The sequence below is a fragment of the Python bivittatus genome, unplaced genomic scaffold (genome assembly GCF_059951505.1).
Source record: "Python bivittatus isolate LINGU-HERP-01145 unplaced genomic scaffold, Pbiv_v1 ctg000320_np1212, whole genome shotgun sequence".
Classification (NCBI taxonomy): Eukaryota; Metazoa; Chordata; class Lepidosauria; order Squamata; family Pythonidae; genus Python; species Python bivittatus.
In genome coordinates this window covers 11,454,261-11,477,809 of record NW_028277052.1, presented here as the reverse complement: position 1 = coordinate 11,477,809, position 23,549 = coordinate 11,454,261, and the positions used below count along the sequence as shown (strand labels likewise).

Genomic DNA, 23,549 nt, shown 5'->3' with positions numbered 1-23,549 from the left:
GCGGAACTAATGCTTCGTGGGCGCGGCCTTGAGCTAAGGGCGGGGTCAAACGCTCCAAAGGACCCTCCTCCCAAAGCGCGACCAAAGGTAATGCCGACCAACCACACGGCTGGGCCTGGCTTCTTTTCCCGGATTGGTCCCCGGTGGAACTCAGGGTGGGGCCTTCACGCGGTTGAAGCGGAAGCGGCGCGCGGTTTTAAAACGACGGTTGGAGAAGGAAGCGAAGCGGGAGGTTTCTGGGGGTGAGAAAAGCTATGTGAATGCGCGCGCATAAGTGGAGGGAGCTGGTTGGCATGGTAGCGTCGTCAGGGGTCCAGCAATACCGGTATTAAATCTCGCGGGAGGAGGGGTTGCCATGGTAGCGGCGGAGTCCGAGTCCCTGCGAGACGAGGAAGCTGCGGGGCGAAGCTCGTCCTCTGGGATGGCGTGAACCCGGAGGAACGCGGCCTTTCCTCCAAGGGTTATTGCCGACAGGTGCGAAGGTTCCCCGCGGGCCGCGAAGGCGCCTCATGGACTTGGGGCTGGAATGAGAGGTTTCCCAGTGGGTTCCCTGGGCGGCGGGTGCTGTGGCTGGTGATGGCGACCCTTCCACAGCCTCACAGAAATGGCCTACAGTATAAAAAAGGTTGGGAGGAAGCAGATTAAGGAGCCTTGGGCGAGGGGCTTGGGGGCCAAAGGGAGGCGTTCCAGCATGAAGCCCCAAAGCAATGATTTCATGTGAAACCTGAAGCTGCTCCTGTACTTTCCTGGCTATCTATATTTATATACTGTGCCCCAACTTCAGTAAGGTCTGTGAAGCAAAAGTCACCTTTAATATTAAGTATTGTGCACACATTCAAACAAATGAGCAATACATCTATGCAATTTTTATTGTATTTATTTTTAAATTGTATATCCCATCTTTTTGCCATAGAGCACAGCATGGGAAAAGCATGTGTGTGTGTGTGTATATATATGCATGTACACAGACACTGCTAAAACTCATTGTTTTCATCTTTTTGTCTGTTTGGACCGTCAAGCCCAAACAGTGCATTATATCACAACAGTTGTTGAATCAAGGTACCTAAAATCCGCTCTCTAAAAGAATGTGTAAAAAATCCAGGACCCATTAGTCCTGTGGAATTGAAATTTCCAAGAAGTTCACGCCAGTTTATTTACAAAGTTGTGGGCATTGCAGCATCCTCACGGTTATGTAATCACAATTTCTGACACTTCCTGCCAGCTTCCCACAAGCAAAGTCAATGGGGAAGCCGGCAGGAAGTTGGTCCTACTCCCACTGCTTTTTTTTCCCACCTGTGGTCATTCTGTTTATCTGTTTAGGTAAGTAAATATTGACTTCTTATTGAAGCTCATTTGCCACTACAATTATATTTATGATATATACTCTTCTTAGGTGATCATGGGACCGTCCAGCATTAGGTTAAAAAAAAAAGATCAGCCTGAAATGTAATGGTCATTCTGGTCACATCAGACTGCACCACCTTTCTCTCAAAGGATGACCCAACGGACCACAGGGTTGTCTAGTGTGTGTGTTTGTGTAAACACCCTCCCATAACAAAGATAAGGATCATATTTAGCTCTGGTCAATACAGGCCCATGCTCTTTAAATCTCTACTGGAAACAAAAGGAGAAAACTAAGGTGCTGTCTCTCCCCCACTCCCACTGTTTTGTCCCAGCCAGTTAGAGAGACCTAATTTTGTTTTAGTTATAGCTTTTAAGGGTAGTTCATGCAGGCTGTTACTTAGTGATAGATGAAGCTAAGCAAACAAGGGATTGTGTGGATATGAAGATATTTGTAATGATTGTGTAAGAAAAATTAAATTTAGGCATATAGGTGAATTAACTTAGGGCAGTAAATGGGCTCTGGGAATCTCAGTGCTGCAGGGCTACTTGATCTCTTAGAACAAGTTGTCAATCTTAACCTATGCCTGCTATTTTCCATTTTATAGCACTCTGCTCTGCAGCAGTAGTCAGATGATCATGTTCCCATGTCACAAAAAGCTTCACCTGCTGGCTTTGAAACTGGAGTGCTGTTAGAGAGACAGAAACAGGGCAGGACAGCTTTTATTTTTTAGTAAGCTTATGTTTCTAGTAGAATACCAGAAGCTGCCTTTAAAGGATGATTCTGGTACATAAATAGAGCTAGGCTTTTTTTCTTATAAACAAATGCTTATTGAGCACAATGATGTCTTTCCATAGAGGCTTCCTCCAGAAACCCTACCTTATTGCTGCCCTATTGCTGGGATGGTGCCACCCAAGAAGGGGCTACAACAGCATGGTTCCCAGAAAATTTCAGAGTCAAAAGTGAGGCCTCAGTCAGAGGCAGTCAACTGGAATGTATTAGCAGGAAGAACTCAGTGTATAGTACCTGTTGGGGCCTGGGTGGAGAGTGCCCAAGATGATGGAGAAGAAGAGAGCCCAGCTTTTGTGAGTATTAAGCATCAGGTTACCTAAATTAATATCAAAAATTCAAATTTGATTCAGACTATTAAACCATCTGGTTCACTTTCTTCTCCAACTGACAGTGGTTCAATGAAATCCCAGAAAATTCTAATAAGAGGTCTTAGAGATTGAATCTAAAACTTGTTCAAACTGTAATTGTTATCTAACAGTTACTTCTGTTCTGAGGTATTCTGTAATGGCAGTATGCTTTTGAATGGTAAACATAAAAACAAATCATAATATAGCTTTTAGGCTATGATTTACTCTTTCCTTCTTAATTAAGCTAAATGGGGTGCCTGTGGCCCTGCAGTTGCTGTTCGACTACAATTCCTGTCATCCCTGATAATAATCCATGTTGGTTAGGACCCAGAGATACTGGAATCTAACATCTGGAAGGCCACCGATTGCTGTTTTGTTTTAATTTGAACCTTTGTCCATCATTGTGATAGTGCTGCAAATCAAAGGATATGCTTAATATGTGTCTTCAGTATTAATAGGACCTACCTATACAAAGTCATCCTAAGAATGCTTTCATGAAGACAAGTGTGTTGTATTACCAAATCTTAATAAGCAGTAGGAGCAAGCTTGTTACTCAGTTTTGAAGTTTGCCTTTGGTTCACTGGTGATCTGCTTATCTCACTCTTAATGCTCATTATTTATTTAGGCTACAGCTATTCAGATTGAAAAGGAATACAAACAACAACAGAAAGAAAAAGAGAAAACATTGAAACGTTTTCAGGAGGAGGTAAAACACAGGGTGAACCAACGTATTAATCTGAAGAGGAAACAACAGTTGAAGGCATCTTATGAAGCAGTAAGATTCTATTGCTGTTAAGGATGTATGTGGATTTCTCCTTGAAAACTAAATTTCTGTGCTACATTAAAGAAGCATTAATCTAGTTTGGGGATTACTGTTATTGTAATGTCCCAAACTGTTTATTTTCTTATAAATAAATGCAATTATTTATTTTAACATAAATGACATTAGAAAATTGTTGAATGATCTTGGGTTTGGAATTTTAAGAAATATCTGCACCACTCCTTTGTTCCACAGGCCATTTAATTACACAATTCAACTGTTGCTGTTAAGCCTTTCTTGAGATTATTTACTGCAGCCTCACTCCCAGGTAGCCTTTTCCCAACTAGTTAAGAAAACAATTTATTACTAGAATCCATTTGTCAATAAAACGATACTTCAAGAATTATTTTTAACAGTATGCATCTGTTTCAATTTAAAACTACTGATCTCTTTGTACAATATATTTTTGCTTTCCAAGTCATTTGATACCTGTTTCTTTCTCATTATCATCCTAAGTTTTGATGCAGCTAATACTTGTACTATTTTTCTCCTTTCACAGGCCCTAAAGGAAAGCTCTGTTATTATAGGGTTTTCAGATTCTGCATTGCGGTTGACCCCCAAGAAGAATACATGCCTCTACAGATATAATACAGATTCTGCCATTGGCAGTTCTGATGATAAAGTCATCTGTGTACAGCAAGCTAGTTACATACCAGAGCAGTTCTCAGAGCAAGCCAAAACTGTAAATGTTTTTTCTGTTTTTAATTATCTGACGTAATACATTAATGACAAGTAAATGTTGCTTATACTGTGTATTATGTGCTTCTTTGTATAAATCTCTTCTTCCAGGTAAGGAAAACAGTGCAACAGGTCCGTCACAAACTGGCTTCTCGAAAAGCTGTTTCAGAAGGAAATGAACCTCCAGAACTTCCAGGAGGTATTTGGCAGAGTCCTCCAAGAAGACAGGTCACTACCATAGAAATGCTTATAATTTCATACATGCTAAGAACTGTGTTACCTGTTTGGCTGTAAAGCAGGGAATTAAGTTTCCATTTATTTAGTTTTTCCTAAAACAATAAATTGAGGCATGGCAGGAAAATTAGGCATTGATAAAGAAGACAACTGCAAGAACGGTACCATTTGCCTACCTCTAACTATAAAGCACGATAGAAGTTTCAATCTACTTTTGAAGAGTCTACGGGCTGGGAATTCTGGCAACTGTAGTCCCAACTCAACTGGAAGTCATTAGGTTAGAAAAGGATCTTCCTTGTATGGGAGATCATCAAAATACTTATATAATCTTGGAAGGACAAATCTCCATGTGACTTGCAGAAAGCTAAATTAAAAGATGTCTGTCATTAGACTTGACATTTGATCTGCTATCATGTTGCCAAAAGATAGATAGATAGATAGATAGATAGATAGATAGATAGATAGATAGAGATAGATACATAGATACATAGATACATAGATACATAGATACATACTTAGATACTTAGCAGCAATGTTCCTTTCAGAAGTTGAGTTAGCATCCTTTTCGTGCCCCAGGCATTACTTATAATTACCTGGCTACCCTCAATTTTAAAATAAATCTTGTCTAAGAACCCGGATTCTTGATGTGTCTATCTTGTGATTTATTCAATATTTTTATAATTTTTGAAGACTACAGTTGCAATCTAGGGTTATTGCTGACTCTCAGCTTTTATATGAATTTATAGAAATACTTTGGATACAATGTCTTTTTTTTTTTTTTTTTAGAATTCAGAACCTTGCAATACAACAGCTCTAAGCACAGAAGAGGGTGATATTGGAGAACTTCCTCTTAAGGGTTACCATGATCTTCCAGCAGAAGTTCAAGAACAGGAGGGAAGGAATTGGGACAACACTGTAGAATTTCAAAAAGTAAGACTTCTCAGCTATGGGACTTGTAACTAACATCTAGTTCAGCTAACCTGAATTATGTTAAACACTTTGGAAGAATATACTCTTGTTATCTTCCTTGAGAGACTATATTATTGAAATGGCAAGACGCTCTTCTTTACCTCTGAATTCTTGAACTGAACACTAAAATGTTTTCTATTTTAGTACAGACATGTAGCTCAAGGTCCAAGCGATATATGAGTAACTGTTTAGCTATAGTAAAACAACTTTCAGTCTTTTCAGTCCTGACAAAATAGGTCCCTGAAATGTAATTTAGACTTTTATTGATGTATTGCAGAGGTTCACTATCCATTTGTAAATTGTTCTTTTGTCCTGTCAACAATGTATGATTGTGTATTGTTATTATACCACATTTTTATATGGTAAATATTTTATGGTGGCTCTGGTTGTCCTTGCAGGGATTATTCTGCAATGTAATGGTGAAATACACTATAGCCAAGGCTGAGGGTTACAAGGGGTTTCCTGAATTGACCCCCTCCATTTATGATGAGATTGCCACCAAAGTTTCTGTAGTTGTGATCTTAACAATATGGAGGGCACTTTGGGGGGAAAAGCTGACCTGGGGGTTGAGGGGGAGTGTTCCATCTTGCTCTCCATGTTACTTATCATATACATAAAACTGTTGGGGTGCTGTCCAGAGATTGGGGATTTGGTACAGTATAGCTCTTCATCAAAATGAAGAAAGCTGTTCCCATATTGGTAATAGATTTAATATCAGTAATAGGATGTGGGGGTGATATTTCTTATTCTTAGCTTGATAGTATGGGTATGTTAAAGTTTTCACTGTTGTATAACATGCAAGAAGAAATATCTTGAAAAATACATTAAAAAAAAGCCATAAATTAAGGTTTCAACTTTAGCCTTTTATGATTGCGTGTATGAGTGTTTCAGAGGCTTACTCCCTTTGTTTGTATTTCCCTTCTTCCAGGTAAATAGTGAGATCTTGAAAGGTAGTAGTCCAGCTGATACTGAGGCTCAGGCTGTTCAGATACTCTGGCCTGGGTTAGAGAAGGAACAATCAAAGAAGCAGGTAAATGGTCCTACATTAATTCACCTTATGATGAATGAAAGGGGGATTCTTTGATAAGGTACATAATTATGCACCTCATTGCTGATCCCCGACTAAAGATTAGAACAATTTGTTTCTATTTGTAGGTGACAGCACCCAGCTAGCTTTGGCTGATCTCAGAAGTTAAGCAAAATCAACATAGGTCAGCTTGGATGGGCTGACTGAGAATTTCAAAACTGTTAGGCTGGGTAGTGCAAATTTATATCTATCTATCTATCTCTGTGAAAATGGCAGTGACAAACCATTTTTGGAACACTGCCAAGATTTCCTATGTGCAGTTGCTAGGAGTAGATTTGAGGGTGTCTTTATTTAATTGTACTCTAATTACAAGCCAGCAGAAGGAAGTCTAATTGAAGAGATCTAACTGAGGAAAAGCTCCAATAAATTATAATGATATAACCCTGTAATATGTAACCATTGATGAAACTCTCTAATTATGGAATGCTGAAAAGAGCAAGCACTAGCAAGTTTTTCTTAAACTGTAAGATAACAGAGATAATGAATTTGTGTGAAAAACAAATCCAAAGAATATCAGGAAAGACAATGGCCAATACTTCATTTTTGAAAATAGGCCAGATTTAACATCTAGATTTTCTAATCCTAATATTATATAAAATACGCAGGTTCCTTGATTGATGGGAAAGAGAGATAAAGTTTTACAGTTTTTTGTGTTAATAAAGCTAAAGATAAATTGTATATTATGTGCTAATTTTAAAGATAAAGTTGAGAAACTGCAAAAAATTAAAAACATAGTTCTGCCCACTGACTTGCAATCTAGTAGTCAGGATTCAGATGAGATAGGAAAGGAACAGAAAAATATGCTGGTTCATCATGCATTAATTCTTCATCTAATTATTTCATAAGGATGTAAATGTAACCACTGAGAACACAACCAAATGACAGGTGGTGCAAGTTAAATCAGTGGTGTGGGCTATGCTGTATTCATCTTTGCCTTTGCTGTAGTCAGGAAGAAGAGTAAGTCAAAGTTTTTTCTGTGGTATCTATGGAGTAGCACCATCCAGTGTTAGGATCAAGCTGAAACTCTTCCTTTTTTGTAGCACCAAAGCCAGTATCTGAGATACAGACGCCTCTTCATGGATATCGAAAGAGAGCAAGTGAAAGAGCAGCAAAGACAGAAGGAGTGGCAGAGGAAAATGGACAAGTACACATTCAGTAGATGACCATTCTTTTTGCCTATAATTTCTTGAATGTAAAAAATGATAACATGCCTTTGCATAAGTAGGTAATGGATGAGGTGATTCTGATTTTAACTAAAATTCTCAACTTAATGAAAATGGTATTTGAGAACATTTTCTCCTTGCAGTCAACCTTTTTAATTCAGTGGTCTTACTACTTCTGGCTTTAGTTTTTCTTTTTTTCTTAGCTCATTTGGGAAGATAAAATGAATCAGTTCAATTTGTGCTATGAATGTAAAAGATACAAAATAATATTGCTCTATACTTTTGAAAAAAAATCAGTCTGGATGAAGGGTTGCAGCCACTCACCATTTTTGGTTTCTAAAAATATCTTTGTGGAACTCAGAGGTGTTCTTGGAAATAAGGATGAGGCTGGTACTTTACTGTTCAGCAGGCCAGCTTCTCATTTCATTAATTTTAGTGGCCTGGGGAGTACCCGAAATCCTGACAGCTGGCAACACAGCTGGTCTGACCTATAGCTTTCCCTTTTCTGTCATAGTTATGGGGCCTTGGTGCAATAATATCTCACTCAAACCACACTAAAATGAAGCCAGTAAAAAATGGTGTCAAGCTATGTCATTGTCATTTTTTAAAAGCACAGCTGGACCCCAGAGGAAATTTCTTTTATTGGATATATTTTAAAAAATAAAATGGCAAAAGAATCTTAAGTCACCTAAGCAAGTTGTACATTGAAGCAGTAGATTCACTTTCTCATAACACGTGAGGAATCTTCTCTTATAATAAATTCATACTTGGCAGAGTCTTTTTATATAGAGGAGAATGTTCTGTTTTATGATTGTACATGCCCTTGCTCCATAGCATTTTACTAGTGAAAACTTTACAATGATGCAGTAAAGTCTGTACAAATATTGAGTTTTAAAGAGAGAGGGGAGAAACAGCAGAATTAAATAGCTACTAGTTTTCCTAAGCAGTATGGCTTTGTAAAGCAAACATTTTCCCTTTTAAATTTGTGTGTTTTTCTCTTGATTTGAAGAGCTTTTGATTAGTAAACAGGCTATGTCATTGTCATTTTTTAAAAGCACAGCTGGACCCCAGAGGAAATTTCTTTTATTGGATATATTTTAAAAAATAAAGTGGCAAAAGAATCTTAGGTCACCTAAGCAAGTTGTACATTGAAGTAGTAGATTCACTTTCTCATAACACGTGAGGAATCTTCTCTTATAATAAATTCATACTTGGCAGAGTCTTTTTATATAGAGGAGAATGTTCTGTTTTATGATTGTACATGGTTAACTTGCCCTTGCTCCATAGCATTTTACTAGTGAAAACTTTACAATGATGCCGTAAAGTCTGTACAAATATTGAGTTTTAAAGAGAGAGGGGAGAAACAGCAGAATTAAATAGCTACTAGTTTTCCTAAGCAGTGTGGCTTTATAAAGCAAATATTTTCCCTTTTAAATTTGTGTGTTTTTCTCTTGATTTGAAGAGCTTTTGATTAGTAAACAGGCAGCAATTACACAGTTGCCTTCTGCTAATTTGGGCTAAAGGTCTATTTCATCTACCATTCTGTTTCATTCAGCGACTAGCCACTCATTCAATGACCCCTCTAGGAAGCCTAGAAATGGCATAAAAGCAATAACCCGTTTGTGCCCTGGTGACTAATATTTGGGAATATCTTTCCTCTGAATATGGCTGTTTCCATTAATTTTGTGACTAAATACTGTTGCGATAGTCCCATCCTTCATGAACTTGATGATCTCTTATGATTTTACTAGGAAAGCTTTAAGTTATACCACCCCTGTATACACAATGCTTTAGCTGGGATACCCTTTTTGTCAGGGTATCCTTACGCTCCACAAGTTTTGTTTTGCATACTCCCCTAGCTGCTCTTTTATACTAGCTAGTGTTTGGAGGTTTTTTGTTCTGATATATAGCTGGTTAAAAGCCAAACAGTTGCAGGTGAGAAAAAAAGTTGTAATGTGGAATATACAGTCAAGTATACCATGCAGAGACGTGCTTAATAAGATGCGGAGCTGACCGATATGTTTTCAATCTTTGCTGAAACTAAAGTAATGGTAATATGCTTTTAACCAGATTTTATAATCTTCCATTTCATATAGAAATTTAACAGCAAAACAGAATGGATAGTTGCATTCCTCTGACTTTTGATTCTGTACTCCAATAATGTGACCTTAGAATGATTGGATAAAATTCTGTCTGTCACAGAATTAAGAAAGAAAAGGAATATCAGCGCCGTGCAGAGGAACAGAGGATACAGGAAGCGCAGCGAGCTAAGGAAGAAAGGACACAGGAGATGGCTTCACAACAAAATGCTAACCCCAGGGAAAAAACTTGTGAAAAACTGCAACAACTGAAACTGGAAGACCCAGAAGAAAAGAAAAAGCTAGTGGAAAGAATACAAAAAAATAAGGAATATTCTAGGTGAGTTAAAGTATCAGTGGAAGTTTTGAATCCAATCAGCATGCATTTACAAGCACTGCTGGGCCACACCAAACATTCACCTAGTCCAGCTCCTGATAAAACCTAAAGGCAAAGGTGCTTCTTTGTCTCTAGTATCTATTTGGGAGATTACTGATGAGGAGCCCCACCAGTTAACCAAAAGCAGCTGAATTTCTCCAGGTGCTGAGTATTTCAAAGAGTTATATCAAGTTGCTGTACCAGCAAACATACCAGTGTCTGGTCAAAATAGTTGCAGATGCTTCCAATCAACCTTTCCAGTTGGAACTGTTCCAGGATATCACAGTAAGTTGGTTGATAGTTGTAGGACTGGTCAGGTGTGACAGCACAATGTGATTGTGCTCAAGCAGAATATCCAGAAGGCACCTGAGGCTCCATATCCACTGTAGAACATGAATACAAGAAGTACTTAGAGAAATGCCTGCTTCTCTATGAGCCCATCTATTTACTGATATCCCCTGCAGCTATCTTCTGTGGGCATCTGGATGATTAGGAGTGAGGAAGGTATCAGTAAGGGAGAGGACATTTAGAGTTTTGTGCCGATTGTGGATGGCCTTCCCAGATTTTTCCGAGCATTTTAGATACACAGTAAAGAATCCAAAGTCACTTTTTGTGAGATGGGCGGCCATATAAATTTGATTAATAAATAAATAAAAGGCTGCTTTAAAAGACCAATAGGGTAGAGGGAATGTCTGCTATTTCTGAATGTCCATTAAATTGCATTTAACATCATGATGAAAATACAAGGGGAGTTTCATCTGTTGCATCAAGATCTGTTAAATCAAGATTTCATTGTATTGCTGATTCTTATCTGATATTTGTATTCTTATCTTCCTGTAGTTATTAGATTGTAATACCTTTTCTGTAGCTTTATGTGATTGAAGATGTCCCAAGTAATTGATACAGAGTAATTTAAAAAAAAAGTTACAACTCTTATTTCAGGAGCTTATGTTAATTTCCACACCAATTGAAAATAACACTTTATGAATCTTGCAGATTTGATTCTAGTCCATAAAAGCTTATAAATAAACCTAAGTGACCTTATAGCTCCTTGTTTGCTTGTTTGCTGCAAGAGAAAGGTAAGTAGTTGAAATATGTTGAATGGGTTTCTGGATCAACCAAGAAAGTTGGTTCTGGCACTAAGGCATTGAAATTATCACTGAACAGGGAAAAAAAAATGTGTTTTCCAGATACGTGGAAGCATTAAGAGCCCAGATGCGAGAGAAGATCAACATGTATAATATACATTTGCCTCCCTTGTGCTTCTGTGGATCAGATTTCTGGGATACTCATCCCGATAGCTGTGCCAACAACTGTATGTTCTATAAAAACCACAAAGGTATCAGATCTGTGGAAGTCTCTATTGCTCCATTATGCTTAGTACCAGTACTCCTCATTTGGATTTTACTCACAATGTATTCTAAAACAGCTGGTGCAATGGAGAAGGCAACTCACTGCACCACCAGTGATATCACTGTCCATGAAAAATATGCAAACCAACATTGAGTGAGATATTACTACTTCTAATCTGCCATATCCCTGGGAAGGTATTGGTAACTACAGTTTGAGTAAAATATCTTCCTCCACACTTTTCTCTGCAGTTCTTAATACAAGATTTGAAACAAATTCTGTCTCTGCCTCAGCTTGAGAGCATTTGAGTTCTGTGAGTGGGAATGCTCTGAGCCTAAGTCACAATCAGTAGTAACCCGCTAAGAAACATTGGCATTTAAGTACTACATAAACAATTGACCGGACAGATTCTAAATCTGTAGGTGTACACTGTAAACAAAGATATATACTGAGATTGCCTGCTGTGGTATGGTATTTTTCGTTCAGAGGTTAAAGAAATATTTGTATTTTCAAAGCTTAAAGGAAGTGAAGGTGGGATACTGTACTTCACAGTGGAATTTGCTCACACTTAGCTTTCATTCTTTGCCTATTCCCAGCTGTATCTTCTGTTTGGTCATATAAAATCCCTGCTGCTCCATACAGTACAGTAGTAAATTGTTTAATTATTGTGAAACCAATGAGATTCTCTCCCTAGGAGAAACTCCTTTGTATAAAACAAAGGCTATATTCCTTGTTTTAATTCCTGACTTTGTGAATAATGCAAAGACTTTGAACAATGATTCTTGCGGACAAGTGATGCATCATAAAGAAAAAACCACTTTACTGTATCAAACTGATTGCAGTTAGAACCACCATGCTGAGTCAGGTCAAAGGTTTATTCAGATGGCATCTGTTGTTGACTGACCAACAAGATGCGATTGGGAAAAACAAAAACAATGAAAATAGAAGTCGCACTCCAACTGCTACCTCCCTAAAATTTGGTGTACATTGGCATTTAGGAAAGCCATTTTATAAACTCATTTTCATTTACTATATTCTCATTTTTTTTAAACAATGACTAAACCTGTGGTTGGAGCTTGTGGCAGTGAAATCCAGAAACTTTGTTCGAATTGCTCTTATACTTACTGAATCTGTAGCCTATACTATTGTAGAGAACAAAGTGTTTGTTTATTCTCCAAATGGCACATCATTGTAGAAACCTCCATCATGCTATCCTCTGTTTTTGCCTTTAAAACAGTATATATCCTAATAAAGCTAATTTCTCTTTCAGCATATGCTCGAGCTCTGCAAACTGTCATCTCATCTTGTGATATTTTGGACAGGGGCTCAAACACAAGACTTTCCGTCCATACATTTGCTGCTGTACATGCTCGTTCTAAGAATTCCTGACAGAATTCTGGAATTGGTGCCTCCTCCCCAACCCTGTCTGTGAAAGTAGGTGACTGAATTTTGTCCCAGGTTGAATTAAAGTAAATTCGGAAGGGAAGTCTTCCCACATGGTATTTCTTTCCCTTTCTGAGACTGTTTGGTTTTCTACAAGATACTGATTTGTCAAAAACTTTAAATCTTTGCTATTTGTTCATGGGTGGAAAGAGTACTTGGATCAGCTTTGTGCCCTGCTTACCTGTATCTTTCAGCCTGCAAGACTTGTGCCCAAAGTTTAGGTGGGTTTTGTGCTTTGGAGGTGGGATGTATTATTAAGGTACTCTGTCTCCTGTTAGATTTTAAACTGAGTCACCCCACTTCCTCCAGGATTTGGAAGTGTAAATTGTAAGACCTTGGTCTTGCAGAAAAGTTTTGAAAGTGATTACTCCAAAAGAGCAGAACTGCTACTAATCATGACAATGCTTAGTAAATGTCAAGACATAATGAAGGAATATTCACATTTAAGAAACTGAGAATGTAACCCAATTTCTAGAATAAAACGAATAAGTCTCTTGTACAGAGCTTTTTTTTTTTAATTTGTTGTTAGCTGTATATTGGGAGTCTCTTGTTTGTGATCTGCACAAGGTAACAAGACAACTAAGAATGTTGAAATGATACACCCTTCTATGCATTTTAATTATAATTTGGATACATATTTGAACAAGGAATGCTTCTGAACACTATGTTGTAAAAAGTGAAACTTTAAAGCTGAGTCTTTGGTGCTTGTTGAGAGAGGAGATTGTTATGAGATGTCAGCTTGTTTGATCTTCAACCTTTCCAGATGCAAATGTTAGGTAACATGCAGAAAGACAGTTCTTTGCTCCAAACATATTCCAATAAAAGTGTTTTGTATTTTATATCCAAGTGTCTACTGTCAATTCTCCTTATCTGTTGTGAATTCTGGGAATAATGATATATGAAAAATATTTTCTGATAAACCACATCTGCTTACTCCTTATAAATTGAATTGCTTATAAAAATGATGTATCAATAAAAAGGGAGGAGACTATAACATACAGTTAAATTTTTAGTGTCTGTGTGTCTTTCCCACAATATGTGATGATATAAAAATACCTTGCATAATTTCAGATGCTATATTCTTCCATTGTTTAACCCAGATTTTTAAATTAACAAAATGGTATTGACTTAACAGTATTCCAAGTTGCATTATGGTTGAGTAAAACCACTCCCAAGTTTTATATGATAGTCTAGGTACCACTGTATTTGATGATGTTGGTTACCTTTCCAGTCTCTTGAAAAAACAAAACAAGTATTAAATCCTCAATAGTGAAAATGCTTGTTACTGTTCTTTTCTCTTCAGCAGATATAGTAGACTTCCAGAGTTACTATGCAGGCTTAAGATTTCTTAAAACATTCAGATCATTTTTCACCGATAAAACAAGAAAATAAGGTAAACTTTTAAAACCATATAAATCTTGGCATATAGCTTTATCCTTCAGTTTTCTTTAGACAGTAGTATCAAAACAGGATCATTAATTCAAACAGATATATAGAAGTTAAACAATAGAACAATATAGAAGTTAAAAACCTTTGTTTCAGTCCTGGGCATACTTAAAGGTTAATAGTTATAGCAAGTTCTTTACGTCTTTTCAGATAGTTCATTCCCAAGGACAGTCTTGTCTTGTAACTTTAGCACCATTTTAAAGCTCAATAACTTTCTAAATGGGTGGAAAAAATTACATCTGTACTTATTTATCTTGGTGTTTTCCTACTAAAGGTTTGCACTCTGGCATAGATTATATTTTACAAAAGCAGTGTTGGAAACTTGTATCTTCACCTTTGTTTCTGTCATGGAATTAGACTGCTATGCCATTTCTATAAATTATGTTATTGGTATGTTAGCCCAAAGTGTTAGTAAGGATATAAAAAAATATGATCCTGTATTAAATCAACTACACTTTAGCTACAATAAAAAAGCAAACACAAGTTAAAACAAGAATGTGATAGCAGATACAAAGTAGTAACAAAAATGTGGTATCAGTATTTTTGTGGTCTGCCAGTACAATAAATTATGTTTTCATTCAACAAATTCCTATCAATCTTGGGCAAGTAATTTGTTATGTCTTTCATAGAAAATACATTTTCTAATACATGATCTGATTTTGTTTAGTTTTGGAAATGGTTCTACTGCTTTTTCAAAACTGGCTCTTATAAACTGCTTAGATAATAAGCAACTTTTCCCCCCTTTATCTTAATTTCCATTTAAGAAGTGGTAGGTGAAAGAAAGGACAATTGCTTTTCTAATATTCTTACCATTGTTCTACTAAAGGTTTTGTGGTGCTGGAGCTTAAGAGCACGTTGTGCTAAACCAAGTCTGGCACTGACTATGGATGTTGGTAATCATGGTATGCCAGGTTTGCTAATTGTGCTCCATTTTGGTCAGTATGTCCACCATTCTTGGGGCAGCTATGGTAGCTACAAAGGTATCCACAGGGGAGTGCAGAGGGGCAAATGACAAAAACTTCGTGATAACAAGCTCTGCCCATTTGCTTGTATGTGTTGTGACATCAGACAACATATGAAAGTGGTGGAGCTTTTGGTGGAATGGACCTCTGTGTACCTGGCTGACATTTTCTGATTTTTAAGTATTTTTTTAAAGGTTTGTTTTGAATGGTGAGCACTATCAGAGCCACTACAGGCAAGGTGGGGAAAAACCTGTGGCTTCAGTTGTCCCCTTTGTATCCTCCTTTCTCTGCAAATTTGCTGCAGGTGAAGAAAATAGTTGATAGCGTTTTGAAGCTACTTTAGCCGCCTATCTCTGTGTCCAAAGGCTGAAAGTCAGCTATAGATCAATATCCCATCTGTGTGTACAAGATATATAGCTATATTACATTAAGCTGCAGTTATGAATTATATTTACTCCTTTTTAGTTCAGACATCACTCTAAAGTTAACAGGTCATATGAATCAAGTCTGATCTCCTGCTGTGTTCAGGCACAGGAAGGAGTATACATGTGTAACTCTGTGACTTGAGCTGCACAAAACATCTAGATTGTTTTGGGCTAATATGTATACAGTATGAAAAAACCCCTTGGGTTTCTCTGCCTGGTCAATAAAGCAATAAATTCTACCTTTGGGATTCATTCAGACTGCTATGACTCCTGAACCAAAAAATGTGCAGTATAAATTCAGATAAGGCCAGCCATAACATTAGACTGTGTTGAAAGCATGAGCTGGTTCACACAGGAAGCAAGACATAATATGTTAGAGTTCAGTTGGGTTTAGTGTGTTCTGTGAATCCAGCCATTGTTTTTTGCAAGCTACAAATTATAGCATGGTGTTTGGGGGAAACCTTTTTTTATTGTATTTATATTGTATTTTTATCTTTGTCAGCCACCCAGAGTCATATTAGTGAGATGGGTGGCAGTATAAATAAATAAATAACATGTTTAAATGTTGGTTGTATACTGTTAGATGGCTTTACATGGTAGCAAGGGTGAGAAAAATAAAATCCCAAGAATTCAAGAGATGGCAAGAACTATAAAAACATTTAAAAGCTTAGATTTGGTTCAGACATACTAAAAAGACTCAGTCCCTTGCTGGTTGCCACTGTCTGCATAACATCATGGACTATGTTAATAAGTAGGCTTAAATAAATATTTAGGACTAAGGATCTGGAAAGTTCATGCTATAGAGCATGGGATTTATTGGCTAGGTGTTTTTCCCCCCCGAGAAATGGGCCTCTTTGTCTCACCTTGCCTGAAATAACCTTGCTAGATATCTATTTATTTTATTTATTTAAAAGATTTCTATGGCCACCCATCTTAAACAACACTGGGCAGCTCACAACAACAGTAAAACCAGTAACTATAAAACAACCATAAAACGATAAAACAGTAAAACAATCAAAAACAAAAACCTTGATCATCCCCTTAGGATGCCCTGCAGCAAGCTCCAGTTACCCTCATTCCATTCTTTCTATTCTATTCTATCCTATCCCAGCACCTCAGTAAAAAGCCAGGTCTTGATGGCCATCCAAAAGGTTAAAAGGGTGGGGGCCTGCCAAAGTAGGGCCAGAGCAACCTGTGTTTTTCTTCAGCTGTGCAGAGGGTCACTTAATTGTGTGGTAATGTTGATAAAAGTTAGGCATTAATCTGCTAATGAGAATGAAGTGCAGCCGTACAGCTATAGAAACGTTCCATAGGAGTAAGAATAATTTATGAGGGCCCTGGAATGCCTTTGGCTATGCAGATAGAAACTGTAGTGTTTAGGCATTCTACTTGCAGTTTGATTGAAATACTTTTATTACCTCTAGAAGCAGACAAACATGGACATATCTTGCAAAGTCTAATTGGCTTCACCTTTAGGAATGTTCCTGAGTAAAGGAGCAAGAGCCAAGAACACATTTGCAGTGACACCTGGCTCTATGGAAAAGGCAAATCTGGCTATGTTTATTCCCTAATGACATTTGTAATATACATACTTCACATATGAGTTATGTGAAGTTCCATGTATTGCCATTAGCAATACTGGTCCCAATGTTTTCTATTCCATTGCCAAGCCATAAATACAGTAATGATCATATTGATGATCTTCATTGCCTGCATATCTTTATGGATTAATACATAGATAGATCTACTTGATATAGTATCTATTTATTTAGATCATGAGAGAGGTTTTTCTTTGTGTCTTGTAATAGCTTGGGGATGATACAACAGAGAGACTTTAGTACCTTCTACATTATAGAATTCATGGTGGTTTTGTATCTCAAATTTAAGCAGTGTGTTTTGCTTATCAGTTAAATACTACTAAGTCATAGATCATAGTTTGCAAGCAACAATTAGGGCCAATGGAGATATTCAACCATTCCCCTTCCTAGATTACTCAATAGTTATAATTAAGTATGCTTTCCAATACACCATTTCTAAGCCAAAGTTTAGAGCTCAGGAGAATCTGCAAGTCAATTATTTTTATTATAATTTCTAGACCACTCTGGCTAACAAGGAAAAAATACATTCCTATTTTAAGCAGATAAAGTTGAAGTCACCTTGACATCAGTCTCAACTCCTAGTAATTTCATCAATTCATTCATGTAGGGTTTTTTGTAACAAAACAAGTATTTTGTCATTGTCTTCTTCCAAGATGTTTCCCTGTTTTGACTTCCTAGTCTAGCCTACAAACTTAGCATTAGCTAGTGGTCCCCATCTAAGTCCTAACTAGCTCTGACCCGCTTAGCTTTTAAAAAACAACTGAAGTTAGCTAGGTGCTACCATCTAGCTTGGTGTTTTACACAAACAACTAAGCTTATAATAATCAGTGAATAGTTATTGCTTACATTACTATCCAAACATCAGTTCTGTTCTTTACATGAAAGAAACACAAACCCAAAGTATTCCCATTCACTATTGGAAATAGAGAAAATGCTACTCTAAATACTTCTAAAATGCCATAATAGATCCAGAATGATTTAAAAAGACAAATGGAAATCTGTCTTAACTCTTAGCTACTGTGATTAAAATTTGAAGCTTCCTGATTAGTTGATCAAAATGGTGAATAAGATTTTATAAGTTTCAACTTGAAGTAGCAATTGTAATAACTATAGCTGATGAGCCAATTGGCTGACCTAGACCCTGGACTACCTCATAAATGAAGACTCTGTAGAAAGGTGTCTTTACTTTAAAATGTAAATCAGAAAAAAAGACTTTGTGTAGAGATGTCCATCTTTGCTGGGAAAGCATGTTTTTTTTCCAGCAGCTTTCCCCCTTCAAATATCATTAAATAATTATTATATGAATAAATTGCCAAAAATTATATGCCACCTACTCCAATTCCAGACAGCTTAGAACATACAAAATAAAACATTCATAAAATCTATTCATAAAATCAATAAATAATAAAACTAAATAAATGTATAGCTGCCATTTAAAAAGTCCTAATGTTCTGTTAAAGAGGTCTGCTTTCATCTTCTGAAACATCAGGGAAGGAACACACCCAATCTTCAGAGACAAACTGTTCCAGAAAGAGTGGGCTGCTACTGAGAAAGTCCAGCTTCAGTTTCGGAGGATTTTTACGCAAATTTATTTGCTGATCCTAACCAGGGCCTCCCACATAAACAAATCATTGACCCATTAGCCTTTGAAAAACTTTCCCTCTGGCCTCCTGTGTCAGTATCAGAAATCAAATCTATCATTCAATCTCTGAAACCCAGTAAGGCACCTTGAGAAGATTTTCTACCCCCAGAACTCCTCAGGACACATATTGTTTGGTGGGCCTCATTGTTAGTAGCAGTGTTCTCCCATATAAATAACACAGGTTGCATCCCAGTTGGATGGGAAGTCACCATTATAGTCCCATATATAAAAAAGACGAGTGACCCAAAAAGTTATAGATCTATAAGCTTTATCGGACTCATGGCTAAGATGTATGCAAAACACCTTTTGAGTAAAATAAAAGGGTGATGGGAAAAAAATCTCTTAGTGGAGGAACAAGCTGTATTTGGACCAGAGCGTTCCACAATAAACAATTGTTTTATTTTATACCATCTCATAAGAAAACAAGTAATTAAAGGCAAAAAACTGTTTACCGCCTTCATAGATCTTAGTGCAGATTTGATTCCATAAACAGAAACATTCTGTGGAAGAAATTGGCCACCTTAAGCATGGAGCTCAGACTCTTACTCCTGGTTAAGGCCCCCTACTCAAACACCCACTTGAAAGTTTGTACTAGTGTAAATGGTTCTCTAACTCAGAGTATACCTACCCAGAAAGGTGCTAGACAGAGTTGTATTCTAGCCCCAATGTTTTTTAACCTCTATGTCAACAATATCCCAAGATTCCTGTATGCTCCAGACACTCGTATGCCAAAGATCCATGATAAATTTATTAATATTATTTTATATGCTGACGATATGGTTCTCATGGCACATTCCCAAAGTGAGAAGACTGTTGTGAAAGCTAAATACCTATTGCCTTCTCAATTCTTTAAACATCAATAAAACCAAATCTAGTCATGGTGTTTAGCAAAAAAAGCATGAAATAAAACTGGCAGCTGGATTAGGAGCGGCCTTTACCAACACAGGGTCATGGGCAAATCATTTTTAAAAAAGCTTGGTGAGGGCTAAGGCATGTACCAAAAAATTATATAAATTATTTAATTACAATTACCCAGGTACTGCCATATTGAAAGTATTTAGGGTAGAAATAGTCCCAATACTGACCTATGGCGCGGAACTGTGGGGCCTTACAAAAACTACCTCACTTGAACAAGTTCAGACCCATTTTTTAAGAAGCATACTGGAAACTGATAACAACATGTCAGCCCCCATGGTCAGAGCAGAAACAAGTATCTACTTGTTTTGATCTTGAGCTTCCATATTCAATCTGTTCTTGGATTTTGGACTTCCTGTCTGGCCGCTCCCAGAGGGTTAGATTAGGCAATTATATCTCCTCAGCTCTTACTCTCAACACTGGTTCACCACAGGGCTGTGTGTTGAGTCCCTTACTTTACACTCTTTATACATATGACTGTACCCCCACTCACTTCAGCAATATTATCATTAAATTTGCAGATGATACAACAGTGGTGGGGCTTATCTCCAAAGGAGATGAGCCTGCCTACCGGGATGAGGTGGACCGGCTGCTTTTGTGGTGCAGAGACAATAATTTGGCTCTTAATATCAATAAGACCAAGGAGCTTATAGTGGACTATAGAAGGAGTAGATTAGATGTCCAGCCCCTGGTTATCAATGGAGACCGAGTGGAGCGGGTGGCCAGTTTTAAGTTTCTGGGTGTTACCATAAAGGAGGACCTGACCTGGGGCGCTCATATTGCAGCCTTGGTTAAGAGGGCCCAGCAGAGATTATACTACCTGAGACTTCTCAGGAAACAACAACTGAATGAAAAACTGCTGGTGACCTTCTACCGCTGTACTATAGAGAGCATTTTAACCTACTGCACCTGTGTATGGTTTGCTAACTGCACAGTGGCAGATAGGAAAGTGCTCCAGAGGTTACCACCACTGCCCAGAGGATCACTGATTGCCCTCTCCCCTCTTTGGAAGAACTTTATAGTTCCCGCTGCCTTAAGAAAGCTCAAAACATTCTTAAGGATCCATCCCACCCGGGACATTCTTTTTTTGAACTATTACCATCTGGCAGACGGTACAGGATAATGAAAACAAGGACAAATAGGCTGAAGAATAGCTTTTATTTTAGGGCTGTAACTATACTGAACTCTATCGTATAGTGCAGTATTAATGCAGCATCAGGGGTTGTGCAATGGTGAATGGAATGTGAAGATTGTGTTTTATGTGTTTTATGTGTTTATGTATTCTATGGTTTTTATATTTTTAAAGCTGCACTGGGGTGGCATTTAATCTTGTACGAGAAGTACAATGACAATAAAGATTATTTTACTTTACTTTACTCCATACACAGCCACTCAACAATCAAAATGTTTACCTATTGGCAGAGGATCCATTCAATGGACCCTGATAGACTACCCCAAAACATGTTCAGCTGAACAGATAAGGATAGCTCAGCCCACCTCCTGGGTAAGTTGACTTACTAAAGTTATTTTACGGCTTGGGTTTTCCACCCAATATTTACTCTCAACTGCCTCCCAGACAAAGGACATTTTTAAATAGAGTCCTAGATATCAGTGCCCAAACAGATGTGGAGTTATTGGCAAAAAATAGATCTTTAAACTGGTTGACTAAGAACAAAACCACTTTCCAAACTGAAATGAGATTGACGCAATTCCTAAGAAAGGCCTATTCTAGAGCAAGATTTGAGTTGTTGGATTCCAGGGCCAAATATGGGCGCTTCCACCACTTATATCATGAGAGGATGTGTATATGCAGTGCCCCAGCCATCGAAGGTATTGCTCATGTTTTATTTGAGTGTGAACTATATGTCCCTTAGATAAGGCTTGGATAATTAAAATCCCTACTTGAAAAGGACTTGAATCACAGATTGCCCTATTTCCTTCTGGGCTCTAATGTATACATTGTTAGCAGAACTGCTAAGTTTATAGACAAGGCAATTCAGCTAAGAAGCTGTTACATTGAATAGATCGGGGTATCGTGTAAAGGCTTTATTTACTTATCTGAACGTTGATTCTTTGTATTTAGCACATTTTATTACTGTATTTTCTTTTGCCCATTTTCTTTTGGAAATAAACCTTGTGTTTTATCTTTATTTTTTTTATATGGTCATAAGACTAATCAATCAATAAACTATCTACTGAGAAAGTCAATTCCTGGGTTGCAGCTGCCCAACTTCTTTCAGGATGGATACTTGGAGCATCTTCTCCCTGTTAGGTCATGTAGATTCTACAAGAAGATGGCAGTGCTGAAAGCGACAAAGGCCCAAACCCTAAAGAAATTAGAGCTACGGCACATATCAATGGCAGGAGCATTCAGTCAGTAGGATATAAGTTGTTTATGAGCTTTAGTGTAACTCTGCTGGCTTTGATGCAGTTAACCACCTTGAGTTTCCATTGCGGCAAAAAGAGATCAATTGCAAATTGGAGTAGGTAGATAAACACATAGCTCCTGGAAAACACTGAGCATACATCAGATTAATCTAATGCAATCCTCTTGTGTTTGTTGTTAGCCCAGGAACAGGTAATCTCACATTTGTTCTGCCTTTGCATAAACATTGGGAAAATACCCCTTCCCTTAAGTAACTGCATCCAAAGATTTTAAAAAAAAAAACAATTACAATGCAAGTTTTTCCCACAGTACTTTATAAAGCTTGCTTTTCTGTTGCCTTGCACTTTTGTCTCGCCCAACACAAACCAAAAAAGCATTTATATCTCTAATAGTGTCCTTTAATGCTAATTATTAGCCAATAACTCATGAGTCACTTGCGTCAGCAAGAGCAACAAACCCCTAATAAAGCATTTAAGGCATGCGGTGATACTTTTTACATAGGGTCTCGCCCTTTGCAAGTCATACTCTTCTTTCTGGAGTGGTAACCAATCCCTAGATAACAAAGAAAATGAACTTTAATGTGGGCTGGAACAGGGTCAACTTTAATGAAAAGTAATGAGGAATTAATAATGTTCCAAGAGGTCACCTGCTTAGCATAAGTTTGGCATAAGATATTCCCAGTAATTGATCCTATAGGCCTTTCTGAATGGGGGTGAGGTATGCATGGGTTGATGCTGACTCTTGCCACCATAAATCAAGGGTCATGGTGAAAACAGCTCCTCAAATGTTTCCCCACTCATTTCTTTCTGTGGTTTATTTTTAAACCAACCATCTATTAGCCACCAGGAGGCATTGTTAGACAAATCAAAGACTACAGAAAGAGCTGATGGTTTTTACTGTGGGCTGTGGAAGCCCCTTCTTTGAACTTGCACAAGAAGGGGGAAAATAACATTTCTAACACTTTGTAATATATACAGTGCTGTTCGGCACGTCTAATTGTCCTATACTGAAAATGATATGTGGACTTAGTTGCACTGTTCTGCTGCTCACGTGCAGCATATAGGAATACAGCAGATTTATCTGCGTAGGGATCTCAAACCTTTCCATTTGCATTAGTTCTCTTTTCCAAAGAACTCCTATACTTTTGGGGCAAAGTAAAACAAACAAGTAAAATTGTTCAAGTCAGAGTAAGATAAAAATGAAATCTCCAAGTTGACCTCAATCTTTGGTGCCTCACAGAGACATCCATTCAGTTCTCTTGGCAGCAGTGCAGAAGTGGCTTCTCACTGCTTTCTTGAGTTTTTTGTTTGTCTGTTTGTCTGAACTTCATAATCTGTCTTTAACCCTGATATCCAAGTACTAACTGTTTAGTTTCTGACCCTAAATAAGGTCAGAAAATTGCCCCCTAAATCAGAATGCCAGGAATGAATTCATAGCTACTTAAGTTATCACATAATAAACACACATTCTCACTTCCATTCATTTTCTCTAGCTGA

The 23,549-nt window shown here is 37.6% G+C and overlaps 1 protein-coding gene across 3 annotated transcripts; it reads left to right on the top strand.

Annotated features, from left to right (window-relative positions):
* The first annotated feature begins 89 nt into the window (after nt 1-89).
* On the top strand, nt 90-13,684 carry CCDC15 (coiled-coil domain containing 15). Of its 3 annotated transcripts, none has more exons than XM_007432075.4 (11): nt 90-242; nt 2,200-2,427; nt 3,107-3,256; nt 3,801-3,983; nt 4,091-4,207; nt 5,000-5,143; nt 6,111-6,212; nt 7,310-7,413; nt 9,635-9,850; nt 11,077-11,225; nt 12,507-13,684. In XM_007432075.4, the coding sequence occupies exons 2-11, from the start codon at nt 2,245-2,247 to the stop codon at nt 12,623-12,625; spliced, it is 1,467 nt and encodes a 488-aa protein (XP_007432137.1). In that variant the 5' UTR covers nt 90-242; nt 2,200-2,244; the 3' UTR covers nt 12,626-13,684. The 3 variants fall into 3 exon arrangements, with proteins under 3 accessions (XP_007432137.1, XP_025024861.1, XP_087995222.1); XM_025169093.2 differs by lacking the exon at nt 90-242 and adding an exon at nt 269-474; XM_088139096.1 differs by lacking the exon at nt 90-242 and adding an exon at nt 545-655 and having other exon boundaries at nt 2,287-2,427.
* The last annotated feature ends 9,865 nt before the right edge of the window (nt 13,685-23,549 follow it).